General features: G+C 51.3%; 2 protein-coding genes across 5 annotated transcripts in view; one reads left to right on the forward strand and one right to left on the reverse strand.

Annotated features, from left to right (window-relative positions):
- The first annotated feature begins 12,364 nt into the window (after window positions 1-12,364).
- On the forward strand, window positions 12,365-27,650 carry ATP1B1 (ATPase Na+/K+ transporting subunit beta 1). The gene is made up of 6 exons (XM_074852427.1): window positions 12,365-12,678; window positions 15,384-15,512; window positions 22,561-22,716; window positions 23,487-23,671; window positions 25,499-25,579; window positions 26,246-27,650. Exons 1-6 carry the CDS (start codon window positions 12,579-12,581, stop codon window positions 26,510-26,512), a joined length of 918 nt encoding a protein of 305 aa, XP_074708528.1. The 5' UTR covers window positions 12,365-12,578; the 3' UTR covers window positions 26,513-27,650.
- NME7 (NME/NM23 family member 7) overlaps window positions 27,278-27,767 on the reverse strand; it is a 94,401-nt gene continuing 93,911 nt past the window's right edge. For all 4 annotated transcript variants that reach the window (XM_074852397.1, XM_074852387.1, XM_074852406.1 and 1 more), the window contains exon 12: window positions 27,278-27,727. In XM_074852397.1, the coding sequence (XP_074708498.1) occupies window positions 27,695-27,727 (33 nt within the window). In that variant the 3' untranslated portion in view covers window positions 27,278-27,694. The remainder of the gene's footprint in view (window positions 27,728-27,767) is intronic.

Raw genomic sequence — 27,767 nt, forward strand, 5'->3', positions numbered from 1 at the left:
CTGATGATCCCAGAATGCTGAGAGAGTGCAGCACAGTAAGTCCAGTCTGGTAAAACTAAAATATTTGTGAGCAAATTACCTACCCTATAGAGTCTATTCTCTATTTTTCTGTCACGCTTTTTTTTATGCTTTATTCCAATGTGTGTTTGACTCTCTCTGCACTGCTCAACCTCATGCTGCCATTTGGGTAGGGGAAGAGAAAAGGCTAAATTCATGGCTCATGTTACTGCCTTGAAGCTGCCACCAAGTTCTCCTTTTGGCTCCTGTAGAGCACCTGAGGCTGGGACCACCCCATAAAGCTCACAGGCTTTGGTGTTCCTGTTCCAGCTCCTTTGCTCACGTGGTGAGGTAGACAAACAGAGCCACTGTATGTCCTCAAGACCCTAGATATAGCAGTGACAATAAGAGAGAGGTGTTTGAGGTTAGCAGAAATTTGCATTCAGGCTGGTGTAATAATTACCCCTGGAAAAGAAAGGGGTTTTCCCCTCTTTTATTTTTAAGCTGCTGTAGACCAAAGCTGCATCCCCAAGAGAGCAATGACTATGGATTTGCACAGAAAGGCCTGTCTGTCAGAGAGGAAAAGATTATAAAAAATAGTTTACTAAAAGGAAAATTGGTTTCAATGGAAAACATGCATCCAGCAAAATGCCTGGAAGAATTTGACTACAGCAAATACCTGACTTTATCCTTCAGTCAAAGATAAGCTATCAGACTGACTGAAGAAGTAATGGAATGAAATTATACTGTCTGCATTATGCTGGAAGGGCAGAATAAATGATCCCCAGACTTTGCGGTCTCAAAGGACTGTGGCATTTTCATGAATTTTCTACAGAGTGATGCTTGTAGCAAGGCAAGACACCTCCTAGCTCGCTCTTCCTGTCTTGCCTCTGGTGTTTGGGTTTGTTGCAATGCCTGATGTGGTAGGGGTAGAAAAAGAGTGCAGCAGGGCTAGATCCGCAGAAAACATTTCCAGCAGTGATAGAAGAGTAGTGGAGAGAAAAACTGCTGCTCTGAATGCTTGTATATGTCTGAGCTCCCCCATTTCTGCTCCTGGCACTTCTTTTGGATGATCCTCCACAAGTCCCTTCTTCTCTCTCTTGAATAGCTTCTTTACAAAGGAGAACTGAGGAAAAAGTCATCTAAGTGAACTAAAAGCATGAATTTCAAATAGGTGAATCAACTGCATTCAAGTGGACATCTTTAGTAAGCATTAGGGTGGGCTAAATTAAATGTTCTTCAGTTTGCTTTGGAGATGAAGCATACTGCAGAGAATAGATATACCCTGAAGATAAAGTGCTCACGGGGCGCTTTAATGTGATTTAATTAAGTTTCTTAAAGTTTCGTTAGCTTGCAAAGTTCATTCAAAGTTCATTCAGCGAGGCTCCCAGCTGCACCCCTCTCCCAGACACCTGCCAGCTAGCAGGGACGGTGCCATCACCTGCATGAAGCCGTGCCCAAGGTGGCAAAACACTGGTTCTGCTCTTTCTTCTGCCACCAGCTTCCCACGTACCACATGTACCTGCCTGCTAGAAATGGGGCCATAACAGTGTATCTGCATTTTCTCTTGAATGTGCTCTGAAGCCAAGAGGGGAGAGAGGGGTTTGCGGGCCTGCTGGGAGCACCTGATGTGGGTGACTTTCCTGTGCCATTTCATTATGGGAACTCAACTGCAGCAGATTCCTGGAAACCTGATCCCTGAGATAAACGTGGGAGAACTGAAGCAGCAGTATCTGTCCAGTGCTTCAGACTTTCAGTTCAGAGGCAGGTCAGAGCCTCCCTGACCTGGAACAAGGCTGTCAGTATAGATAGCTGCTCTCAGTTGTAGACACCCAGTGGGCCTAGGGGGAGGCAGAAGTTACATTAAACAGCCACACTGCTTTCAGAGTCACATGAGACCTACTGACATGCATTTTCTAAGAGACTGATGACATTTAAAGCTCTTTGAGTAAACTATTTGCTTTCCATTTATAACAGGATATTCATCCCACTGCTTGTCATGGGAATGAAGCACACTGATCACCATCCCAATGACCAAATGATTACCACCTCAAAAATATTCTCCTGGAGAATAAAATACACATCTTCATCATTAAATTGTCTCATCGGTAATGCTGGGACAGATTCTTTTACAAAGGTATCAGGTTTAACAGAGCACCCATCTTACTAACCACACCAGCGTTTTTCCAGATGGCATTTTGAACACAATATAGACCAGGGGCTTTGCTAACCAACCCATTATTCAATTAGTTAGCAGTTATAAATTAAGTATGTGCCTAGCAGAGTGTATCTTTCCATGTGGTAAGCCTCTTCTCGCAGTGCAGCAAGGAAGGGCTGTGAGTCAGTGGGTCACCACAGGTGACATGCACGCCACCTCAAGTCAGTCATCTCAACTGAAAAATGAGAGGCACTTCCCATGTGCTGCATCCACAGAAGGAGCTCAGAGTGGAAGATTCAGAGCTCTTTGTGTACTCTTATGTTATAGGCTAGTATGTTTGGCGGTGTTGACGTGTGGGTGACTGCTCAGATGCCACCGTGACAGTAAGGAGAACACGTAGCTAGGTACCTCACTCCTCAGATACTCTACCATGTGTCCACTGAAGCCTATGGTCCACTTGTTACTGCACGCCCCACGGGAAGGCTGATCTGTGGGCCCACTGAGGCTGATGGTGGCTTATAGAGCAAGACCAGAGGCAGCTTTAAACTATCTTGCTGAACCAATGATGTGCACTTCGGCCACAACAACCCCCAGCAGTGCTACAGGCTTGGGGAGGAGTGGCTGGAGAGCTGCCAGTCAGAGAGGGACCTGGGGGGGTTGATTGCCAGCCGGCTGAACAGGAGCCAGCAGTGTGCCCAGGTGGCCAAGAAGGCCAATGGCATCCTGGCCTGTATCAGCAATAGCGTGGCCAGCAGGGACAGGGAAGGGATCTTACCCCTGTACTTGACACTGGTGAGGCGGCACATCGATGAGTGGGTTCAGTTTTGGGCCCCTCACTCCAAAAAGGCCATTGAATGACTCGAGCGTGTCCAGAGAAGGGCAACGGAGCTGGTGCAGGGTCTGGAGCACAGGTCTGATGGGGAGCGGCTGAGGGAACTGGGGGGGTTTAGTCTGGAGAAGAGGAGGCTGAGGGGAGACCTCATGGCCCTCTACAGCTGCCTGAAAGGAGGGTGCAGAGAGGGGGGATGAGTCTCCTGAGCCAAGGAACCAGCGCCAGGACAAGAGGGAATGGCCTCAAGCTGCGCCAGGGCAGGGTCAGACTGGCTCTTAGGAAGGATTTCTTTGCAGAAGGGGTTGTTGGGCGTTGGAATGGGCTGCCCAGGGCAGGGGGGGAGTCCCCATCCCTGGAGGGGTTGAAGAGTCGGGTTGACCCAGCGCTGAGGGATCTGGTGGAGTTGGGAACGGTCAGGGTGAGGTTCATGGTTGGACTGGAGGAGCTTCAAGGTCTTTTCCAACCCAGATGATTCTGTGATTCTGTGTGATTCTGTGAAACGTATCAGCGCAAAGCCCAGTGCAGGCTACAGCTGTTCACGTGTGTGGCTGTAAGACCTGCCCTCACCTCTGTGCAGTTGCCACCCCCTAAAACTCGCTCAAGTGAACTTGCAGAGGCTGCAGTCACACCGCTGAGCTGGAGGGTGAGGTGGAACATGCCGGATACAAACTGCTTCTCCGAGGTGAGACACAGATTAGGTTTGGGACTACGCCCAGTTTACTTAGCTGTCAGTGTACTCCCTGGCTTGGGAAATCCCAAGACGGCAGGCTGCTGGCGCCGGGGAGGTCACATCGGTCACTCTGTGCTCACCCTGCTCTTAGGCTCTTTTTCTAAATATTTGCTACTGACCACAGCTGGAGAAGACATACTGGATTAAATGGACCTTTGATGTGTTCCAGGTGTAGCCAGTCTTACGTTCTTCTAGTCGACAAAACTAGTTTGTAATAAAACTGGTTAGCTAAGGCCATTTCGGTATTGAGTGTTCATTTGTGAAGTGCTTGGAACATCAGGTGATAGTAGCTGATCTTTGATTACCAGTAGTGACTGCTTTTTCAAAAGGAAATAGCGGTGGGGAGAAAAGGGAATTTCTGTACGGTTCCTGATCCTGGTTGCCTGGGGAATACTTTTAACATGCAGAAGAACAGATTTGCATGTTGGTATTTTGGGGATGTTTCCCAAGAGAAAAAAAGTGCAACTCATGGCTTAGGGGGCTTGTCACGATTATATCCTTCAAGGGTTTGTGTTATTCAGCTGATAAATAGGGTTTAAATAACAGAAAACCAAAGGTATTGCCTTACGTAAATAACAGCAGCATCACCACACGTGCTGTCTGCCTCTACCTGTCCCATGGTTGGATCAGACATGACAGAGTGGTTTGCTTATGGTGTTCACAGCCCTCTGTCCGTAACTTGTGGTGTCTTATTCAGCCAGAATTGATAGTTTCAGAGAAAAGCCTCATGGAGCTGTGGACACCAGTGACACAAGCGCCCAGCTCCCCTCATGCCTTTGCAGAATGGATCCGCTTTGATGCGGGTCCAGTATGAATGTCCATGTCAAATGTATCCTGGCTATCTGAGCAGAAAGGCTGAACTCTGGAAAGTCAAAGCAGATTTTCCCAAGGCACACAAGCATCTAAAAATACAAACTGAGGCCCAACCAGCTTTTCAAATCATCCGCACAGGTCAGATCCTTAACTCCTACTGATTATAATGAGAAAGACTTCGGTGCTTTTCAAACTCCTATTAGATGTGTGTCTGCCTCCTCTGGCCTGTGTGCGAATGCCTCTGGGCTGTGTGACCGCTGTGGTCTGCGCAGGACTGGTTAAAAAAGAAAGGGGAATTTCAGACTCCAGCGTGGTTACCACAGCACCGGATTTACGTCAGGGGAACGATGACAGACAGTTCCCATCACAGCTGCAAGATGTCTTTTGTCACAATAACTGGATGTTGAGGACTGGAGAGAGATTCTCCAGTCAAAATGTGTTTGTTTTTCACATGTGTTGTGTTGCTGTGTTGCAGGTGAGGGTGCAGTGTTGGCCATCGCAGGACGTTGCAGTGGAACCGGACAACTCAAACCAAAGCAAAGACCACCAAGAAGCCCACTGTGGACAGCAAGCTTCCCGGTTTGCAGAGTCATCTACCTTCAGTGAGTAAGAACTTTTAGCATGGACAATGCTGGAGTAATCTTTAAAATTATCACAGGGATCTGTGAGTTGTTTTAGGGAAAGGACCTCCCATGAGGAGAAGGAGAAAGGTCTCTGGCAGGCACTGTAAATCATGTAGCATCCCACTGTGGCCCTGACCGAACAATTAAAAGAAGATGTTTAGGAACAAGTTGAACCCTAACTCACCATTCCCATTGCCAGCTCCTGTGTGGTGCTGCTTAGATAAGTCTTGCTCCTGATGGCTAAAAATAGAAATGTTTTTCCACTCTGATTTTGTTTTTCTTTTTAAACTCTTATTAGAACAGGCCTCAGAATAGTTTTGGAGTTTATTTAGTTCTCCTTCTTCAACTTGGTTTTGTGCTGGACGTCCCAGACTGACTGGCCCTGGAGACAGCAGAGCTCTAACTGGGGCAGGCTGGTGCCCAAATACAACCTGCCATCAGAAACCCCTTACGGCCCACGGTTAGGAGTGCTTGGAGAGTGAAGCCTTGTGAGCTGGCTGCCAAGACAGAAAACTAATCATGACCTGTTTTAATGGTGTGTAGTGCTGCTATATCCAGTAGGAGCCAAATGGGGACCATTCTGTTTGGACCACCAGGGGTGAAGCTAAATCAGACCCTCAGACTCCCAAAATCAGACTCCCCTGGCTGCATCGGGAGCTGACGTAGCTGCCTGAGCTCGGTGGCTGCGTACCAGGAAGCTGGCTGCCACTCCAGTAAGGACTCCAGATGCCCGTTGTCACAAAACATGTGTTGTTCTTGCCAGCTTCATAGCTAGTTTCTGGGTAATGCTTCTTCCCTGTGTGGTGGTCGCTTCCAGATGTGCCAAGGACAACATGGTGGATTTCATGCAAGAAATTATTTTTATATTATTTTCAGCAATGAGATGAGAGTCATTTTTCCTGCATCAGCCAAAAAGAGGAATTCTGACAATATGGTTTGACTTCTGCTGCCTTCACAAGTTGCCTTTGCCTCTGTCAGAACAGTGTGGATAACTGGCAGGTCTCACTGGTGGTGGCTGTGCTCAGCCAGAGGAACTCTATACCGTCCACCAGAAGTATTTATCCCAGTTATCAAACACCAGGCACACAGCACGTTGTCTCTATCACATCCCCCCTTCCTGTCTCCACCTGCCAGCCAGTCCACCCCAGAAGCCATCCTTTGTCCTGCATCTAGTCTCCAGTTCAACATGAAGTGAATCTGTTATCGACCACTGAGCATAGAGGCCTTCTCCTGCCAGGATCGGTCAAAAACTTGTATCAACTGGTCGTCGTTGCAGGGAAAAATGGCTCAGCTCACGTAGGTTAAACCGAGTCAGGATTGAAATCGTTTATTGATTTATTAAGGACATGTAATTAACTGACAATCAGTGAACTATACATTCAGGATCTATGTCAGTGATACAGCAGTTAAACCACTCGGCACTGGTGAGGCCGCCCCTCGATGAGTGGGTTCAGTTTTGGGCCCCTCACTCCAAAAAGGCCATTGAATGACTCGAGCGTGTCCAGAGAAGGGCAACGGAGCTGGTGCAGGGTCTGGAGCACAGGTCTGATGGGGAGCGGCTGAGGGAACTGGGGGGGTTTAGTCTGGAGAAGAGGAGGCTGAGGGGAGACCTCATGGCCCTCTACAACTGCCTGAAAGGAGGGTGCAGAGAGGGGGGATGAGTCTCTTTTCCCAAGGACCCAGCGCCAGGACAAGAGGGAATGGCCTCAAGCTGCGCCAGGGCAGGGTCAGACTGGCTCTTAGGAAGGATTTCTTTGCAGAAGGGGTTGTTGGGTGTTGGAATGGGCTGCCCAGGGCAGGGGGGGAGTCCCCATCCCTGGAGGGGTTGAAGAGTCGGGTTGACCCAGCGCTGAGGGATCTGGTGGAGTTGGGAACGGTCAGTGTGAGGTTCATGGTTGGACTGGGGGAGCTTCAAGGGCTTTTCCAACCCAGATGATTCTGTGACTCTGTAACCACGATATTAGACACTTAGAAAACACTAGTAAATCCCTGCAAGTTCCTAAACACACTTCTGTAACTAATCCCCAGAAGTTCTCACCCCACACACACAGGCACCCACCCCTCTCTCACTGGCAGGGGGGTCACTTTGGGGAGCACGGGTCCCCCCACTTACACCCTGCTCCCACTGAGGTTGTGGCCACCCCAGCTCTAGGGGTGCCCACGCTCCTCCCTATGATCAGCCAGTGCAGCTGCTGGTGGGAAGGCACCCCAGCAGGTCACCCACCCTCACCTGAAGTGTGGGTCCCTACATGCTGCACCCCACAGCGTCAGGCCACGCGCTGGGTGCCGGCTGCTGACGGCGTCTCACTGGTGGGGAAGCTGCTGCATCTGGTCTCGGCAGAGGTTGTGATGTGCCAGACTGGCTTTTGACTGCTGCTCTCTTCCCAGTCCGAGGCCTCTCCCTGCTCCGTTACAAATTTTTGTCATTTCAAAATTGTCTTTGTCATTCCCTGGTTACCGTTTAATCCAGCTGACGGCTGCCATCCTCTTTAGCACGATCAGTTGAGAGCTGATGGTTGTTTCCCTTGTCAGCAAGATCAGTTTTGGGCAAATGCCCTCTCAGACACTTTTGGGTTTTCCATCCGCGCATGCTGTTTACACTCATCTATCTTAACAGCTGTTGTTTTCCACATCATTTTGCCAAGGGTGAGCTGTGCAGGCACCCCCACAAGTTACATTACACAGCTATCAAACTGATATTAAAGAAGAGAATACTGGTCCCACGGCTGGATTTGGGAGGAGATTATTTCTATATATATTTAATTTCCCAGTGCCTACCAGTTCATGATTTTTTGAACTTGGTTACCTCAGTTTGCAGATTAATATGCAATTAATCTGTTCAAATGCAGTCATTGTGCTCAGAGGACCAACCACATATGTCTGTGAACCTAATCCCAAGTGACCCCACATCTGGCGGGGACAAGGAGGAGGAGGAGGAAGACTTGAAAGCTATTTTTGTCATACTGTGTTCTGGGAGACAACAGACCCTGCTTGAGCCCGTGTAACGTGCAGCAGCCCCTGAGAGGGCTCTGTTTCTCCCATAGTGCCCTGCAGGACCGGGAAGCTGGTGTGGGGACCACACACCAGCACTTGCCTCGCTGGGACCCTGAGGGCAGTTCTCGAGGGTCATTCCTGTCCCCTTCGAGGCCCCTTGCAGCTCCCAAAGGGGTGTAAAATGCCCGTGTGCCACCCAGCCTCTCGCCCACAGTCCACAGGGCCGTGGCAACTTTCGTCCCCCGTTTTGTTCCTCGCCCGCTCTCACCTGTTGTGGGTGATGCAGGCTTGGTGCCAAGCTCTTGAGCAGCTGCCCTTTTCCAGCTCCCGGGCATGGCAGCCCGAGGAGGCCCAGCCCCGTTTGTTTGCAGTGGCAGCCCATGAATAGTAACTACTTGAGGCCATTTTGCACACTTCTGTCATCTTATAATTAGCACTTGGTCCCGCAGTCTGTAAGCGTCCCTCCCCCCGTGGGGTGCCTCTCTCCTTCCTCTGCTGCACATCGCATCATCCACAGCCACCTTCAGAGATGTTTCAGATCACACGTTACCCAAAGTTCCTGCATGTCACCATCAGCTGCACAGTCTCATTTTCCCCCACAAACGGCACTAATGGGCAGAATAGTCACCAAGCTGGACAAATCCTCACTTTGCTTTGCTCTGCACCGGGCCCTTCTCTTTCGCTGCTACATCGAAAGTAATTGTCCACCCTCCTGCCCTGTAGTGAGACACCTCTCCTTGCCCTCCGTGCTTTCTCCCAGTCCTGCAAGGCAAGAGACCCAAAGGAAGCAGGGATCTCGGTGGTGGCTGTGCCCAAACCCACCAGAGAAAGTCAAAAGTGCTCCTCACATGCTAACTCCTCAGGGCAGCGAGATAAACCCTGAACAACTTCCATCCTCCAGGTTGTTCCTTCCTAGGTGCTGGTGCAGAGCTTTCCCCAGCCCCGTCCTTTCTCCTGCAGCTAATCTCCTGGACATGGATTGCTTTTCACATTTTGTTCTTGGCAGTTTCAAACGTTGCCTCAGGGCCCTTATCGCCTTAAAAAATCAGATCATATAGTGGTGGCCTTAGAGACGGCCTGATTGATATCTGAGCGGCCAAACAAACAGTAAATTTGAATAAAATTTGGCACCCTGTTGCCTAGTAGTTCTGCCGATTCCAAGAGGATAATTCACCGACATCAAGGAAAGTGTGTGTCCTGCCCGTGCATGGGACTGAGGCTTCGGGTGTGTAAAAGAGTTTGCAGGAACAGTGCTCAACCCCCGTGAAGGGCCTTGTGCCCATTCCTGATCCCGCGTGCCCCAGCCTGCGCAGTCACGGGGATTTGGTGTCGCTGGCCACTGCCAACCCAACAGGACTTCTCTGTGTATTTATACAGAAATACAGACGCTTGCAGGAAGAGGAGAGAGTTTCCCGGTGATCCTTAAACAAACACTGATGAAGCCAGGAGCTCCTGCAGCTCAGCTTCCACCAGCACCACTACAGCTTGTAGCGACGGTGAGAATGTGCTCGGAGGAAGATCATGTTTCTGGGCAGCCATTTACCACCTAATTGTGATACAATTATTCAGATACTCTCTAACTGCTTTCTCCAAACTCATTCTCTGTGCTCTTGGGAGATAATGATGTGGGAGAGCGCACTCCCATTCAAACCTTCCCTGATCTGAATATCACCATGAACCTGCCCTGGATATCCCACACCTGTTTTCTTTGGGATGACCCCATTGCTGGGGCAGAAGGCAAGGAGGGGAGGGCTTCGCCGACTGCTGCTGTTGCACGTGCGCTGAACCAACTTGTGCAGCGTTTTCCTCTGCAGACGAGGTGAGCTGAGTCCTGGCCCACAGATAATGCCAGACACAGCTGTCTGATGAGTAGACTTCACACTCGGGTGACACCACCGTGCTCCCACACGTAATTCCCAAACTGCTGCCCTTTGCAGGGTAGCATACCTGGGCCGTAAGCTGCCCCCAGGGCGTTAGAAGTCTGAGAGTTGGTTCAGTTCCTCAGTGGCCAGTGCGGACCTGGTGGCCCAGCAGCCGAGAGGAACTGCCGGGTTGGCTACAGCAGCAATGCGCTGAAGCCTGGGAGTTAAAAATGGGTGGTTTTTCCTCCAGCAGTGCTCGCCTGTTTATTGGCTTGATTGTAATCACAGCCACCTTAACTTGTAACTGATCCCGTCCTCCCCGCAGCGTAGCTGATGTTCGCTTGGGTATCGGGTACTGCTGTCTGTGTTTGCTTCTGCTATCATCCACCATCAGCAGGTCTCTTTAAAAGCCCAGCTCTGACACCAAGGAGAAAAGACAGATGCCATTTATCCTCTTCCTTCTAGCTGACCAGCCCTTTCCCATCACCATAAAACGCCACTGAGAGCCGGTTCTCCTAACCTAGGCTGAAAATCCGTGTGGCACACCTGAGCATGCGTAACACATCGCGGAGCGTTTGGCAAACCGGGCACTCCCAATTAAACACACCCAGCCTTCTAGGCACACACACCTCCTGCGGGATGCCCGTCCTCCTCCCAACCCACCAGCCTGCACGGCTTTGGGAAATCTGCTCGCAGGCCTAAAGCTGAGGGGGCTGCGCTCAGCCGCTGCCGTGACCTTGAGGGCGTCTGCGTGGCCCCAGCGTGGTCGGGAAGGCTGATGGTCTCTCATTTCGCTGCTTCAGGGGCTGGTTCTGGGTTGTAGCCATGGACCGCTTGGAGAAGGGTGCTGTGTCACGACTAGACTCCAGACTAAGCTTAAGGGTTTAGGGAGCGTAGGAGATGGTGGTGGCCTGAGATCTGAAAAGAGCACGCTGGGGTGGGTTGGTGGGTTGGGTGGCCCTTAATTTCAGGATTTCAGGCGAGGTGATTCTTGCCCGTGACCTCCAGAACGTGTGGCTGCTGGGTGGGACTGAGGAAAGGCCCATCTTAGACGTGTTCATCCAGATTCCCAGACCCCCAAAAAAATAAAAAGAGGAAGATGGCGTTAAAGTTGGGAGAACATGAGTAGCTTAAGGGCAAGAAAAGTTGTGGAATACGATATTGCAACCAAAGAGGAAATTCAGAGGTAAATCCAAGGGTGCTTTAGGCAGTAACTTTACCTGTCCTGTCACGGCACTGTGGGATCAAGGCACGTTAGTGACCCGTGATCACACGGCAGATTGACGATGCTGCCTTAAATGCCTTTTTTCCTTTTTTTTGTCTGTTTTCCTGCAAGTGCAAGTGTAAGCCTGACGAGAGAGGGGCAGCAGGATGAGTCCCCGGGTGGGGGTGCCGCGGCCCCTCGCGTACCGGCCCCCTCAGTACCCGCCGCCGGGTCACGGGAACGCGCCGCCGGGGCTGCGGGGGGCCGGGAGCGCCCTGGGGAGGCTCCGGCGGCCGCTCTTGGGCAGCCCCGCGGAGGGGGGGGCCGGCAAGCGGGGCTCGGGCTACCGGGTGCCCCCCCCGGCCCCGGGGCTGGCAGAGGCGTTTGTGCACCCCCCGGCAGCGCAAGGGCGGCTGCGGCCGGTCGTCCCCCCTTCACCCCCACATCCCTGCAGCAGCTCCCCGGGGCAGGCACCTGCCTGCCCGCCCTCCCCTGCCGGCAGGTGCTGCCAGCGCAAAGGCGGCGGAGCGCGGGGCGGGCAGCGCGGTTGGCGTTAAGCGTTCCGCAGGCGCGTTACACGTGAGCCAGGCGGAGCGCGGCGGGAGGAGGAGGGCGGCGGCGGGGAAGGCGCCGCTCCGCGCCCGGCCGAGCAGCCGCTGCCGCGGCGCTGCAGGAGCCGGGACCTGCAGGGCGCGGGGGGGAGGGGGGGGGTCGGAGGTCCCAGGCGGGGCCGCCGCATGGCACGTGCGCGCGCCCGCGCCTCCAGGTGTGCGGGTGCGCGCGCAAAAGGGCCGCGCGCGTGCGCCTGCGCCTCCCGCCCCGCCCCGCGCCCCGCCGGGCCCGGCGGCGGGGACCGAGTCCCAGGTGCGCGGCGGGGCGGCCCGCGGCGGCCCGCGCCCACCCGCGCTGCCGCTGCCGCTGGTGCCGCCGGTGCCGCAGCCCTCCCCGCCCCCTCCCGCCCCGCCGCTCCCGCGCACCCCCCCCCGGGCCCCGCCCGCCGCCGGGCCCCGCCCCCTCGCCGCGGCAGGCCCCGCCCTCGGGTCCCAGCGCCGTCGCCCATTGGCGGAGGCGGCGGCGGGGCGGGGCCGGCGCTCTATATGAAGGGGCGCGGCGGGCGGCGAGCGCGGCTGCTCCGTGCCCCGTGGGCTCCGCTCCGGTCCCCCCCGCCGCTCCTGCCCGCCCGCGCCCCCGGCCGCTTCCCCCCGACCCCGCCGGGCCAGCGCCGCCGGCCGCCCCGCAGCGCGGGCGGGCGCGCCCAGACCTTCCCGGTGCTGCGGGGCGCGGAGCCAGGCCGGGGCCTGCCCGCGCCGCCCGCCGAGGGCTACACCTCTCCCCGCCGCTCGCCCGCTCGCCCGCCCGCTCGCCATGGCCCGCGGGAAGGCCAAGGACGGCGACGGCAACTGGAAGAAATTCATCTGGAACTCGGAGAAGAAGGAGCTGCTGGGCCGCACCGGGGGCAGCTGGTGTGAGTGCCGGGCCGGGGGCGTGAGGCCGGGTCGGGGGGCGGCGGCGATGCGGCGGGCACTGCAGCACGGCCCGCCCCGCCTCCGCCGGCTGCGGCGGGGCTGCGGCCCCCGGCGAGGGCGGCCCGGGGCGGGGGAGGGGGCCGGGGCTGGGGCCGGGGCCGGCGCGACGCGGCCCCGCGGGGTGACGCTGGGGGGGTCTTTTTCCCCCTCCTCCCCCTCCCCCCCCCGGGGTTCTGGGGGGGCCCCGCGGGGGTCCGGCGGCGCTGCCCGCGTAGGTGTGACTGCAGGTGGGGCCGGGGGTGAGGCGGGGTCGGGCCCCGGCCCCGGGATGGAGCCCGGCGCGGGCCGACCTTGGCGAGGGCGCCTCGTCCTTGGGTCTCCTTCCCCGGAGGCTGGCCCGGGCCGGGAGCATCGCCGTCGGGGCAGCCTGCCCCCCCAGCCGTCACCTGCCCTAGACTTCGGGGTGGCTTTTCTCTTTTTCCCTTTTCTCTGGATAAAGGCAACTGAGCTCGTTTTACTTCGTCGAGAGAGAACAATTGGCTTTTAATGCCTCTGCAAGAAGGAAATGGCTCTATGTGCATTCGTGATTAAACGGTTACGATGTATTTGTTAGGTGCTGTACAAATAGCACTTAGACTAAGAGGCTTTTAACGTTTTCTTTACGCAAATAGACAGTCTTCCCGTTGCTGCCAACCACAGCTGGTGTGCCACCCTTGCGATGGTGAATTCGGCTCCTGTTGTAATGGATCAGCCGGAGGTGCCACATCCGGAGCTGCCAGCTTTAGCTCTGGCAGGCGGGCGGACTAGAGCAGGCTTCTGCTCTAGCTTTACGTGAGCAGAATTGGGTTGTGGGTGCGCACGGATAGGTATTTTCTGCTCCTGAGGCACCAGGCAACTGCGCAGTGCTTCAAATGCGGAGGCTGAACCAGGTCCTTCTCCCAGAGTGCCCGTCCCTACCCGCCTAGGACTGATTGCCATTTGCGGAGTCGATCTGCAGGCTGAGGAGCTGATTCCTCTGGTCTAAGCCTACCTGTTGCGGGAAGCTTTCTCGTTCAACCCCGTTGTGCTTGGTTGCTAGACCTGCTGTGTATTTTCTGAGACCTCGGCATGGTTTTGACCTTTAAAGGTGTCTTTGGCGTTAAGAGCATCCTGGCTGGGAACCTGATTAAATAAGCTACCTCCCAGCGTTTGCCTTTTGATGTTACAAAACTCAAAGGCGTTACGCTGCAGACAACAGCATTAGTGTTTGGTTTGTTACAACAGCACCTCCTATGACCGTGCTCTGGAAAAAATTTCCACACGTCCCTGACGTCACAGCCCTTTGCCTTACGCTGCCTGGATACCAAAGAGTACTTTTAACTCCTGGAGCACCACGTTACTGCACCCAGCTCTGCCCTCCAGCCCTGCCTACCTCCCCTGCCTCCGGTGCACGTGAGGAAGACAAGAGAATGGCGTGCCTTTCCGACAGCATCCCGCAGCCTCCGTGTCGCTGGCTGTCCCTCCTGCTCGCCCGTCTTTCACAGACTTGAAAAGAAAACGACCAGAACTGCCTGCTGTCATCGGGAGGCTTCTCCAGTGATGGAGTGTTTCTTACAACGGGGCTGGGGAGCGAGGAGGAATACTTCCACCTACTACTTCCTCCCCTTGCCTTGTAGCTCGTCACTTCAAATAAACCACCTCTTTTTTGTTTGCCATTAGAAGAGGACAGTGAGATCAAGCAGGCTCTCTTTCAAGTACTCTTTGGCCCCTGCGTTGGCCTGCTTGTTCCTGCAGCCCGATTAGCATATAGTTGCTTGGCATGGGCTGGCTTCTCCTCCTCGTAGGCGGCCCGGTGATGCCTAGTACGGCATGTTACTGTGCAGTTAATCAGTTGAGATAATCCTTGTAAACTGGTAACTGATACCCGGAGTCTGAGCCGTGCTGCGTCTCCAGGCTCTTCTCCACTTCCCCTCCCTGATTATTCTAGGCATCTCCCTCCAGACCAAAACTAAATTCAGTCTTTCATTATTATGTAATTCACTTTTTAATTGGTATGAGCAGTGCTGGAGTGCCTTTGTAGACATACGAGGCTGGTAAGCGTGTGGTACTGTGACATGTCTGAGTACTCTCCTACATTTGAGATTGAGTATTGGAGCTAATTTGGGCCCCAGTTCTCCTCCTGTTGTCTTTCATGGAGGTGATAGCTGGAAGTACTAGGGGAGATCAGGCTTCCCCGTTGCTTGTAAATCCGAATGAAACGTTTGCTGTAGACTCTCCTGGAAATGGCTTTGAGGCCCAGAGCTTTGTGGAATGGGTGTCCTCCAGAGCACACCCATGGGACGGCCTCTTGCTGTTGGGCACTTGCTCCGCCGAAAGTCTCTCACCTGTGACAGCGTGCGATGGCAGCGCCGGGTCAGCCGAGGGGTCCTTGAAAGTATGGAAGAACATGGTTTAATCTTCATGTGTTGCAATCCCAAATCCTGAGTCATGGATTTCTAGGTTTTCAGGGGCTCTTCCAGCCCCCCAAACAAGTGGAGTGACGTATATTTTCTGTCTGCATCGGGGCACAGTCTCGCTGTTAAATGCACCCCTCTGCAGCGGGGGTTGCCATCTGAGTTCAGTGTGCTGGGCTCTTCCTTGTGAGTGGCAAAGGTTGGGAGTTTTGTCTTGAGGTGGGACTGCCTCGAGGGCTTGATTTGATTCCTCTGTTTCTTTTCTCTTGCAGTTAAGATCCTCCTCTTCTATGTCATCTTCTACGGTTGCCTGGCAGGTATATTCATTGGGACCATCCAAGTGATGTTGCTCACTGTCAGTGAATTTGAGCCCAAATACCAGGATCGAGTGGCACCTCCAGGTAACTAAATAGGAGGCCCGTGTGTGACTTGGTGCAAGCTGTTCTGGGGAGGCGGGCTGGTTACTCACCTCAAGAAGGAGGATGAAATAAGCGTGTCGTTGCTGCAACACATATTTGTAGGGGGTGGGTATGTTCTCAGCCTTCTGTGTTAACAGTACTGGGGCTTGAAGGCAATCCTGCTAGAATTAAAGGTTGCATCACATGAAATATGCCTCCTGCCTGAGAGGAGCTCCAACCTGGATTGCTCTTCTTCCCTGCCCCTAAACCGAAGCGATAGTGAGGCTGAGAGGCTTCACTTGGGAACGAGCTGTATGAGGAAGCTGGGTTCAGCTGCTTTTACTTCATAGCTACTGTGTCCGTGGGAAAGTGAGGGGACAAAGGCGAAATGTTAGCTTTACCTGTGAGACTGGGGTGCACAGGGAGAAAGGGGACAGCACCGGTTCTGGGTGTGCTCCCCGAGTGGTATTAGCCAGCACGGAAGGACACGGTGTGATCTGCAGGAGATGGCAGCGTTTACTAACGCGTATTTCCATTGAGCGTGTCGTGGGAGGTGAAAGGTGGGTCTTGCAGTTGCTGGAGCGTGACCTGTGTTTACTAGGCGAAGTAACTCTCTGCTCAAAACTGAAAGGATCTCTTGAGCAGCCTCTGTGGCCGGCCTTGGCTAGGGGCAGGCGGAGTGACTAGCCCTTGCCGCAGGTTCCCCGCTCCGCCTGTCCGGGCTCTGCTGCGCCGATCCCCGCCGCAGCCAGCGGCGGCTCAGAGCGTGGCGGGGGAGCTGCGCCACTGCTGCTTTCCCACATTACAAATGACCTTGAGGCTGCTTGGCACTGGGGATGGTAACGATCTGTCTCCGGTTGCTCTGTAAAACAGTTCAGAAGCTTTTAATAACAGTGGTATTTAAGTGACAATTGTGAGGCTGATGGCTTGTAGCTACAGAAGTCGGCTCTGGTGTCGCACGGGGTCTCACAGCCCTGCTGTCTGCAGTGCTGCGCTGTGGTTATTCCCTGCTCTGACAGCGCTGGGAACGTTACCATCACCAAATGGTGGTGTATCTCAGCAAAGAATTGTCTTTTTCAGAGAACTGCTTTTCCACCAGCACTTTTTAAAGACAGAACAGAGCCTGGAGCTGCTGCGTTGGTGCGTGGCACTCCTTAAAGTACCAGCGTGGCTGGGGTAAATGCTGCCTTAAGCACTGGAAGTGGCTGTTTGTGTCTCTGCAGTGGGCTCTGACATTTGCAGGAAAGACTAAACTGTCACTGATACTGCCCAGAGCTGTTAGCTGCATCTGAAAAGCCAATGTGCCTAATGGTAGAGTGGCTGTTATTTTAATAAGGTGTTTTTACCCGGCTGAAGCCCAGTGGTCTCACCAGACGTGAAATAATTAGCGAAGAAGCCCATGGATCTTGGGTCCCATCCAGACAGACCTGCTGCTTAGCCTGATGTCACATAATTACTCATTCTAGGTAAACTGTTCACTTTCTGTGTAATAACAGTCTGCAATTCCAATTTGAAAGCAACTCTAGTAAAACTTCTGTGTAAGATTTCAGCCTGCAGAGGATTTTTAGTCATCTCTTAATTGCATGCTGTACCAGTTTTTCTGGGGCTTACCCTTTTTTTAACCAAAACGAAGGAACTGAATTTCAAGACACTTGTGTAGCATGTACCACAGAAACCAAAATGAAAGAAGAATGAAAAGGTCATCAGGGATCCCTGTAATGGGCTTTCAGGACATGTACTGAAATCAAGGGGAATAAAATCCAGCTCCTTTGAGTATATGACAGCAGGCGGCCCAATAAACAAGGGTTTTGGACCATGCTGTGGTGGCACACGCGTACAGCTTTGAGGAAATAATTACCAGGTTCTAGCACAGGGCCCTTTGCAGGGCATCACGCGCCAGCTCTTTGTGCAGCTGCGGCCGAGCTGGGGGTAGGGCCTGGGGGGGCTCTTAACGCCGAGTCTGTGCCTCGCCCTGTAGCGGAGCAGCCGTTAGACCCCAGTGAGTCAAAACCAGGCTCTTCACATGGGCTTGGAGAGAGCTGGACACGGTGGTGAGTTGCTGCACTGCTGTGTGGGGGAGGTCAGCAATCCCTGTGTTCCCCTGCTCTCCTGACACACACCCGTGTGGGCACTTTCACTCCTGCACTTGGTGAGCATCAAAAATTTTTTGTGATCTGGGACCCCTCCAGACTGAGCTACATAAAACAAGGTGTTGTGCCATTCTAATGCCTGGTTCTCGTGGGAAGGTTTGCAAGCCAAGTAAGTATATTGGCAGCTTGATAGAGCCCTGGGTTTTCTAGGAAGCTGAAAACCTGGTTTCATTCTTGTTAACAGTGCTCTGTCCTTGGGCAAGTCACTGTTGTCAGCCCAAAATGGCTGGGAAAGGGAAAACTATGCTTCCCTCCAGGATCTGCAGGAGAAAATGCTGTAGGGGTGCTATAATATCGTTCTTGTTCTGAAATACAACAGATTTCATAGCAGCAACAGAACCTACAGGATGTTTTATGGAGTTCTTGACACGGGTATAACATTGAAAGCCATAAAATGTTATTTTTCTAGCCAAGTGTCATTAATATGCTAATTAGTTTCTGCCTTGCATGCAGCAGGAATGTTACACAGGTGCTTCAGGGCAAGCGGAGTTTTGTACCTTTCCATGATAGTTTTATTTTCCCTCCTCTTTTGTCTTGGGGTGGGGGAAGGGACAGTGCAGTTCACCTTGTCCAGCCTTGCCACCACGACAGCCCCAGCTCCCAGGTCCACGTGTGCTGCAGGCTCGGACTCCGCTTTAAGCACAGCGGACTTACCCTACTGACAGGGAAGGGTAAGGATATCGCCTTTTAAACACAGCGTACCGAGTGTTTACAAAATAATACTCCATTCTCCTCCTCCCCTTCCCCACCCCGGTATAAATTGGGCTGTGTATCCTGCCATCTTGTGGTGTGCAGCCCCTGAAACGCAGCATCCCAGCGCCAGGGCTGCTGCCTTGGGTGGGTTGTTTTTTTAAGGGGCAGCTGGAAGGAAGAACCCCTGCTCAAGCTGGGGGATTTCAGGTGTCCCTGCTTCACGTGCTGCCTGGGCAGTGAGCGTGTCACAGAAAAAGCTGCTCTGGTGTGTTCCCCACTTGGCTTCTCTGGTGTGGGGAGGTGGCGGGAGGGCCCCAAGGAGCGTGGTGCTGCCTCCTGCCAAGTCGTGCTTTGCCGCTTCTGTCTCTTGTGGTCTCGGCACCTACGTTTGGAAAAATCGCTGAATCTCGAGCTCCAGGGATGTTCTCTGCCAAGCAGATTTTGCTGCATTTGTAGAAAACTTGCACCTGCTTTTTGCACTTTGGGGATGAGGTAGGGAGGGTGACTGGAAGCTTGGAAGGACACTGCTTGGTATGGAGGCTTTGAAAGTCTGTCCTCAATTAGTGAGGGGGGGGGTGGGTGGTAAGTAAGAATGGTGTAGTGATCACTCAATTCGTCATCTGTGTCAGCCCAGGAGTGTTCAGACTCATTCTGAACCAAGATTATACACTACTTGGAAATAAGCACTGCACGATGAAGCAAGAGTGGTTACTATGGACTTACAACACAGCCATTCCTAATAACAAGCCTGACTTCCCACTCCTAGTTTCTTCCTCTTCACCCTCAGGACACTGTTTTCCCTAAAGTCTTGCTCTTGCACCTTAGAATGATAAAGTCTGTGTGGAAAATATGGTTTTAAATGAATAAAAGTGATTTTAATCTGCAACAGTGGAACTGCAGCTGAAAAAAAAATCAATGACTCTACATGCTTTTTGTGGCTTTTGGTGTCTTTGTGCATCCACAGAGTTAAAAAGCCAACAGAAGGTGGTGTCTGTTACCAAGTCAAGGCATCGCTCATTTATGCGGTCGCTGTCAGTCAAGTGAAGATAGGAATCGTATTTCCTAGCAGCGCACTCTAAGAGCCAATTGCAGAAATTTTCTGAAGTAGTTTGTCAGTGTTTTAGCAATAAGTTACTTGGTGTTTCCATGTGTGAAGAACAGCATCACCACGCATGACACCGTGGTGCATCTCTGTGGCAACAGCACGAACTGCAGGACTGCAGCAAACACGTTGTAGCCTGAAGATGGGGAGTGGGTTGTCCCTGGCTATGGAAGCACTTGAGGCTTTTGTTTCTTTTCCCCCATAGGACTCGCTTATAAATGGCTTCCTCATGTGCTTGAAGCTCCTAAGAGGCTTATTCATGCCTGTAACTTGTTGGAGCCATGTACTTCCTTAGGTGTCCAGCAGCCTGTGGTAGGTAGCACTGGAATGGCTCAGCTTTCTAATTTTTTCTTGTCCCTACTTGCTTCAGATCCCAAATGGGGATGAGAGAAGGATTTAGAAAGGTTACAGAAGTGTTCTGCAGAGGTCACCTCCTCTCGTCAAACCAAATCAACACACTTTATTTTAAACAAGATTGCTTAAGGATTCAGTGATTGTGCTGCTCTGATAACAGCACTGAAACTCGTATTTTGGCCATGGGATGTGCAGATGGAAAATGGAAGAAGGAAATGATAGATCTGAGCTTTGCATCCGGTCAGTTGCAGGTGTGTGAGGATGGGGGAAGCCAGTAATACATTTTTAATCAGGATAAAGCTATTCTTCATAACAAGTCTTTCATCTTCACACAGATTTACTTCTTTGCTTTGCAAGTGGAAAGATTGATCTCCACTTTGCTCTTGTCCTAAACAAAGCAAGCACCTGCTGTACCAAAACCTGGTCCAGTCTGGTTCCTCCAGGGACCTGTAAATACCCACACTTGGGCTGAAAGCGGCCCAGCTATGGCCACAAGCCCAGCCTGCCTGGCAGAAATGGTTGTTCTCTTGTGCTGGCCACTGGAGCGGCTACACGGAGGTACCACTTGGGCTTCGGTGCCGCTCTGCAAACATTTGCAAGGCAGGGATGCTCTGGGATGGGAGTCTGCTCTCCCAGCCAGGTCACTTGTCTCGTGGGCAGAGGGTTGGCTTTGGACTGTACGTACTGGTGGCCAGGTGTTCCTAACCAGAGAGCAGAGATGTTCTAGCAGGTGGCTCTTACACACCATGAGGTGCATGTTGCTGACCTTCCCTTCACCTTTGCCATGCCTGCAGGGGTGCGTTTATGCACTACCTCAGTCAAGATAAAAAGCAGAGGTGGGGAGTTGCTTTGTTTTAGAGGTCCTGAGCAAAACTAATAGCTTAACTGCATGACCAAAGCTTAACGAGCCTGGCCAAGCTTTCTTGAATTTTATATTTATACACTTGAATGACACACCTGTAACTTGAACTCTGGAAAAGGCAGACCCAGGAGAGGACCCAAGACCCAGCCTGCCTTTGCTGCAATTCCAGTTAGCCACTTCAAGTGACGCTGAGCTTGTTGCTTCCCAGCTGAGGGGTAACGTGAGGAGGGTTTGGCAGGATGGGATTGAAGTCCCTTACTAAAATTGAACTTGGCTTATTTATTTTATACGTATTTATTTATAACTGTTTGTGAAGCAAGAAAGCAAGTAATTGCTTGAAAAGGTGTTGAAAGCTACTGACTTTGGAGGGTAGGATGTAATTCTGCTAGTGGAGCAGTAAGTCACTTCTAAACTTGTAACACTCAACCTGGTCAGTTTGTACCAGAGGGAGTTTTGAGCGGTTAAAGCTGCTTCCTGGAATAAAACTTGAAACCCCCGAGCTACTTGCTGGATGTCTCGCTATCTTTGGTGACTAGGAGCTGCGTTTAGGGGAACAAAGCTAATCTTTGTCCTAGGTTACAAATTCCAACTCGGGGGGTAGTGGCGGGGGGGTGGTGAGCTGGCTTGAGGAGGGACTAAGCAGAAGCACTCAAGTGGCTTTGGAAAAATTACTGGAGTCACAAGCTCTTGTGGGCTGGGGCCAGCCAGTTAAGCTGCCCGAGTCTTGCACCAGGGGAACTTGTTGGCAACAGGCCTGTTCTGAAAGCTGTCAGAGCAAATGCTGCTCCCCTGCTCCTTTTTCTTGTTCTTGCTAAAATGAAGATGACAAACTGAGCAGAAGTCAAGACCTCAGTAATTGCAGTGGCCGCCACAAAAGCAGCATGAACTCTAGTTCCCATTACTTAAGTTTAAAGTGTTAGCCATGCATTAATGCGTTCAATTAAAATGTGACCTAAACATCACACAGGAGCAACGATTTCCAAGTCCTGTAATGAGAAGTCAAGGGGTCGGCACTTCTCATCATCTGTAGGCATTGCTTGTATCTAGTCCCTTCTCTTCTCCGTGCATTCTTTGTCTGTTCATCCTCCTGAAGTCAAAAGCGGAGCTAGTTACACAGCCCAGAATCTAGGACGGTCTGTTAAACGTCTCTCCTGTGTGGTGGTATTTCCTACTCGCCTACTCTGAGATGAGCTGCTGATTAGAGCTCAGCGGGCTGTTCTGCAACCAGAAATACCTGCTTACGGAGTGAAAAGACCAGAGAAGGCGATCAGGCTGATGAATTTCCTGAGGGAGAAAATGCCTCCTGCCCTGCATCCTACAAGGGAGACGACACGAAGGCGACGTGGATGACAACCAGCAGAGAGTGACTGTACCTGACTTGGGCAACCTCTCGCCTTTTATTGCAAGGGTTCGTGAGCGGACAGCTCTGATGTATCCTGAACCCATAGCGTGTTTTGCAGACTTTCAGGTCAACCCGTTAGGGATACGTACGTAAGAGCAGGCTTCTGTGGGGCTTTATTTCATGCAGTTGGTCTTGTGTGCAGACAGCTTCCCTTCTGTCCTTGAGGAGGAGGCAGAAGTGGGCAGGAGACCTGCGGTTGACTGTTTTTCTTGAGGAAAGCCTTGACTTGTAGCCTCCCTTTGGGATTCTGTGGGTTTTATCTGCTTAGTGATGCAAACATCATGACGAATATTCCAGACTGTTGTTAGAAAGAGGAGATAAGAGCCCGTCAGAGCCTCCTCTCTAGTGAGCTTAAGCTATTTTGTGCAAGTCCTAAAGTCTGAAAAATAGAGATTATTAGTTATGTTCTTGGTGTGCGTTGCACTTCCCGGAGGCTGCGCAGCTCTGAGTTGTACTTAATGTTTTCTTCCTGATTTTGCTTTTCTTAGGACTGACTCAAATCCCCCAGGTACAAAAGACAGAAATTTCCTTTAGTGCCTCCGATCCCAAAAGTTTTGAGCCGTATGTGAAGAACCTTGAGAAGTTCTTAAAGGACTACAGTGCCGATCAGCAAACTGAAAGCATAGTATTTCAGGACTGTGGGGGTAAGTCTTGATTGTTTCCTGCAGCTGGGGGCTCTGACCCGTGTCTCTGCGTCAGGTCCCTTGGAAGCTGAGGCTGAGCAGTGGTGGTCTGTCCTCAGCTATTCCTTTTATTGTCACCAACAGCACGTTGGTAAACTGGCAGGCTCTGGTTTCAGTCATATGGCTGCTCACTAAATTAGTTTGGATAGACCGGACTTGGCCAGGGATGTACCTGGAAGTTTATTGTAGAGGTTATATGGTGGGAACTCCCAGATTTCTCTTGGAGAAAGTTGCAGCTGACTCCCAGAGGCATGTGGCACTGACCTTATCCTCGCTGAAAGCTGCGGGGGTTTTACTGACGACTTTGCTAAAGCCAGTGTCGGTCCTCTTGATGTAATGCAGCAAAGCATCTGGGAGGTATTAACCTTTAATAGATTCTGTGTAATAATGCGAATGAGACTATCGCCTCATAATACGTGCATGTAAAATCTGAGGGGAACCTGTTTGTAAAAGCTGCCAAAAAACCCAAAGTATCTCTGAGCCAGTGGATTACAAATGTGTATGTTCTCTTGTCGTCTGGAAGAATCCTCGGTTCAAAAAACAAACCCCCCGCAAACGTGCTGGTCTGGGACCAGCCCACACGTGGGGGTGGCTGGGTGCAGGTCTGTGGTGTCACCTGTTGGGATGAGGGGGAAATCCAGGCTGCGCAGTGACGCGTACGTGTTGCTGTTCCTGACAAGCGGAAAGGTCACGTTGCATATGGTTGTCTTTTCCTTCCCCCACCGTGACAGAAATGCCTACCGATTACAAAGAGAGAGGACCATATAATGATGCCCAGGGCCAGAAGAAGGTCTGCAAATTCAAACGTGAATGGCTGGAAAACTGTTCCGGAATAAATGATCCCACCTTTGGGTACAAGGATGGCAAACCATGCATCCTCGTCAAGCTCAACAGAATTATTGGCTTCAAACCTAAGGCAAGTATCTCTTCCCTTTCTAGCAGAAGCTCCTGATCAGGAGGATGAGTTGGCTGCAGATTTGCTGTGCCTGCTTTTCTGTCTCTGGAGAGAGATCAGTACAGAGGAGAAATTGTGAGACGATTTGAGTAACTGGCTTTAAAAATACTTTTCATTTACAAGCAATGAAAAGCACACACTGCAAGTTGTTAACGAGCAGCAGTGAACCTCACAGTGCAAACTTCTGGTTATTTATCTGGTAACTGAATTGCTCTAACGGGGTATTTTCTTCAAGCAATGAAACCCATTTTAAGTTCTTTGTGCTTCGTGGGACCGTCCCAGACGGACTCTACCTGTAGTAAGAGCAGTACATTGTGTCATTGCCCTGATCTACTCCATGCTTTCCTCAGACAGTGTAGTTGCCCGCCTTGCTAAAACCACTTAATTAAATGAAGTGGTGCTAATATTAACTATCAGACTGGCCTATAAAGTGTAAACTACATCTGAGAAACAGGCACAGCTCTTACTGCAAGAAAGGTGAGGAGATCTTTAGGTTATTTCATGCAGTTTCCTGGATGCTGTAGGATGTCTCTGTCACCCATTTGCTCTGGGCTGCACCTTTGCATGTGTGCAGTAACGCTGAAGGGTGTTCATCTGGACAGGAATGGCTTTTACTTCTAGATTTTTTTCCCCCAATGCATTTAAATGCTAAAAAATTCTCCAAGGATTTGGTGGCAGAGCACGTGCTATTGAATAAGGTGCTGCGCAAAACCTGCCACTCCATCTTCTGGGTGGAAGATGGTGCAAATGGTGTGCTAAGCTGCCTTCACCACCATCCCTCGGTGCTGTCAAGGACAGGGAATGGTGCTGTCTGCTGACGAGTGGTGAGGAACATTTTTCTTCAAAGGGAGCCTGTCCTGTGCTAAAAGAAATGAGTTAAAATTTTGGCTCATGTGGTCCAGGGTGGAAACAGTGGGTGCATTTTAGCAGGAATGTGCTGTGTGTGGCATGCAGTGGCTGTGGGATGGTGTAAGATGCGCACGTTGGGTGACTGGGGAAGAGAAGGGTTGGGTGTGTTCCTCTTCCCTTTGCCACGGAGCTCTGAAGAGCTCCAGACCGCGCTAGACAGCAGGGGCTAGTCAACGAATGCCTCCACGTGTTCCATTTAGCAACGATGTGTGTATCCAAGGCAGTGTTTGTTTTCCTCGTTCCACGCTCTGGCAGAGACCCTTTAGCTCTTGTGTTGGGCAAGGGGTGTGTAAAGCAGGTCTGAGCCTTGCAAGGCTGTGAAGCCCAACGACTGCACTTGCTAAGAGACCAAAGCCCAGCATTGGCGCTCCCAGCTCTCCCTGCCACGCTCGGAGCCTTTGTCCTTCCCTGCGTAGGTGGTGTTGAAGTTCAGCGAGGTCGGGGTGTGACTGATGCTCTTTGTTCTCTCTTGTGCGTTCCCTGTCCTGTGTGCACACACCTGGCAGGCAGGTGGCAAATCCTCCAGCAGCGTGGCTCCTCCTCCATGGCCTGGGCTGTGTACGAACAAGGCCCGCTGGCTAGCACTCTGCCCTGAAACTCCTTCCTCAGTGACACCACGAAATTAAAACCAGCCTGATCTGCTTGTCTTGGTATCCTCAGCAGTCAAGCTGTAAGAACAGACAACAGCTCTGCCTGGGTTAGTAAGTTCCCCTGCTTCTAGTTGTGTTACGCCACTCATCTGTCCCAAGAACCACCGCCAAGCGCTGTTGCCGCTGCTGAAATGTAGAGGGGGTTCTGGTTAACGGCACGTCTTTGGGACCTTGCCTCTGCAGAGAAGTGTCCGGTGTGTAACGGCTCCTTGTTTTGGATTTCTTCTAGGCTCCGGTAAATGAGAGCCTCCCTCCAGAGGTGATGGCAAAATACAACCCGTATCTCATCCCTGTCCACTGCGCTGCCAAGGTAAGTTGAAATACAGTAGAGCAGAGTCGGGAAGCTGCAGGGAGGACCGTCCAAGACTTTGTCCACGTGTAGTTTTCCACAGAAAATGGGGGTGATTCTTAATTTGGGCTATCCTCCCCCTTCGGAACAGGGGTTTCTCAAAACCTCACTGATGATGGATGACGGTCAGCGCTGCCCTCCCAGGGAGGGGTAAAAGCGGGGCCAGACGGTAAAAGGCATCCTCAGAAAGGAGCCGTTTAGCTTTCAAGTGCTGTACTGGAGCTCTTAGCGCGGCTGGCTGAAAAAGGGACTCCAGGGAAGAGGTATTTTACTTGGCGGTGTAAAGCAGCTGAGAAAGAGCAAACCCTTTTTTTAGCCAAAGATAATGCATTGCTATGACAGGAACCTGGGGTGGTTTCTGACTGTGTAAAGCGGTTGAGGTTTTAAATAAAGAAAAGCCCTTTTCCTGGCTGGTGCGTAGCTACAGGTTAGACCATGCTGAAGGGCCCTCTCCAGCCTGGGCCGGCCTCGTGCCAGCAGGGTGAGGCTCAGCGACGGTGACGAGGGGTCGCGGTCTTGGTGAGAAACAACAGGTGCTGCCAGAAAAAAGGGCTGCAAAAGGTAGAGTTTGGGTGACTGTCGTTGTTTGTGACTGTTGTTGTCTGTCCTTCCTTCTCCCGCCTCTAGAGAGAGGATGATGCAGACAAAATCGGCACGGTGGAGTACTATGGGATGGGCGGCTACGCTGGCTTTGCCCTGCAGTACTACCCCTACTACGGCAAGCTCCTGCAGCCGCAGTACCTGCAGCCGCTGGTGGCCGTGCAGTTCACCAACCTGACCTACGACATGGAGGTGCGTGTGGAATGCAGGGCCTACGGGCAGAACATCCAGTACAGCGACAAAGACCGCTTCCAGGGACGCTTTGATATTAAATTTGACATAAAAAGCAGCTGATTGTAAGCACAACTGTCTTCCCCCCCTCCTCCTAGCCATTTAAAAAGGTTAAAAAAAAAAAAAAAGAACAAAAAAGAAAACCTACTAGTCTTGAACAAACTGTCATACGTATGGGACCTACACGTAATCTATATGCTTTACACTAGCTTTCTGCATTTACTAGGTTAGAATGTAAACAAAGTGTAGCAATAGCGACAAATATTTATTCTACTGTAAATGACAAAAGAAAACAAAATTGAGCCTTGGGACATGCCCATTTTTACTGTAAATTATGATTCCATAACTGACTTGTAGTAAGCAGTGTTTCTGGCCCCTAAGTATTGCTGCCTTGTGTATTTTATTTAGTGTACAGTACTATAGGTGCATACTCTGGTCATTTTTCAAGCCATGTATTGTATCTGTTTTCTACTTCTCGTGAGCAAAGACTTTTGCTGTCCAAGGTGTAAATACTCAATGGGACTAGAACTGGCATGATACTTCTCATTATTTTGTTCCTTTTCAAAGAAAGGCCCACCTGTGAGACTATATTTAACAGCACTCCATAAGGCTTCTGACTTTTCTGTGGTGTTAGGGTATTTTATTTGGAGGGGTGGCAGGGAAAACTAACTTAAGTGATGTTAGAGAGGATAGATGATTGTGTACTGTGCTTTGTAGCGAATGCTGTCTCTCTCTCCACCTTCTCCCTCATCCTCCAGTATGTTGTGTGAGAGACCGGGTCAGACTATCACTCTCCTCAGTGATAGGCATAACTCTTTGCTTTCTATATTTTCTTTTCTTCTTCTTTTTTTTTTTTTTTTTCCTCCTGCTCGAGGCATCGCACACTGTGGTGCTAATGTCTTTATTGAATGTTTTAACCATTTTCATGGTGGAAGAATTTTATATTTATGCAGTTGTACAATTTTATTTTTTCTGCAAGAAAGTGTAATGTATGAAATAAACCAAAGTCACATGTTTGAAAATAAATCTTTATTTTAAACTTTATAAAAGCAATGCAGTACCCCATAGAATGGTGTTAAATGTTGTCTAAAGTGCAAAACTCTATGTTCTAACATGTAATAATAGCCAGGAGTACAGTGCTCTTGTTGATCTTGTATTTCAGTCAGGTTGAAACATTGGACAAATAAATGAATGAACACACCGACCTGTGTGCACGTCTTTTGCGCTGGGTGAGGATGGAGGCTGTTAGTTGTCCAGGATCTTGAAGAAGTACTGCACCTATTTCAATAGGAAAATACAGCTTTACCCTTCCCAGAAC

Source organism: Strix uralensis, chromosome 2, assembly GCF_047716275.1.
Source record: "Strix uralensis isolate ZFMK-TIS-50842 chromosome 2, bStrUra1, whole genome shotgun sequence".
NCBI classification, from domain to species: domain Eukaryota; kingdom Metazoa; phylum Chordata; class Aves; order Strigiformes; family Strigidae; genus Strix; species Strix uralensis.

Bases quoted from the DNA above. Each gene is read 5' to 3' on its own strand.
- ATP1B1 (XM_074852427.1), top strand. From the start codon at position 12,579: ATGGCCCGCGGGAAGGCCAAGGACGGCGACGGCAACTGGAAGAAATTC. The intron at 15,513-22,560 runs GTAACTAAATAG...TGCTTTTCTTAG, and splicing joins GGATCGAGTGGCACCTCCAG to GACTGACTCAAATCCCCCAG. The intron at 25,580-26,245 runs GTAAGTTGAAAT...TCCCGCCTCTAG, and splicing joins CTGTCCACTGCGCTGCCAAG to AGAGAGGATGATGCAGACAA.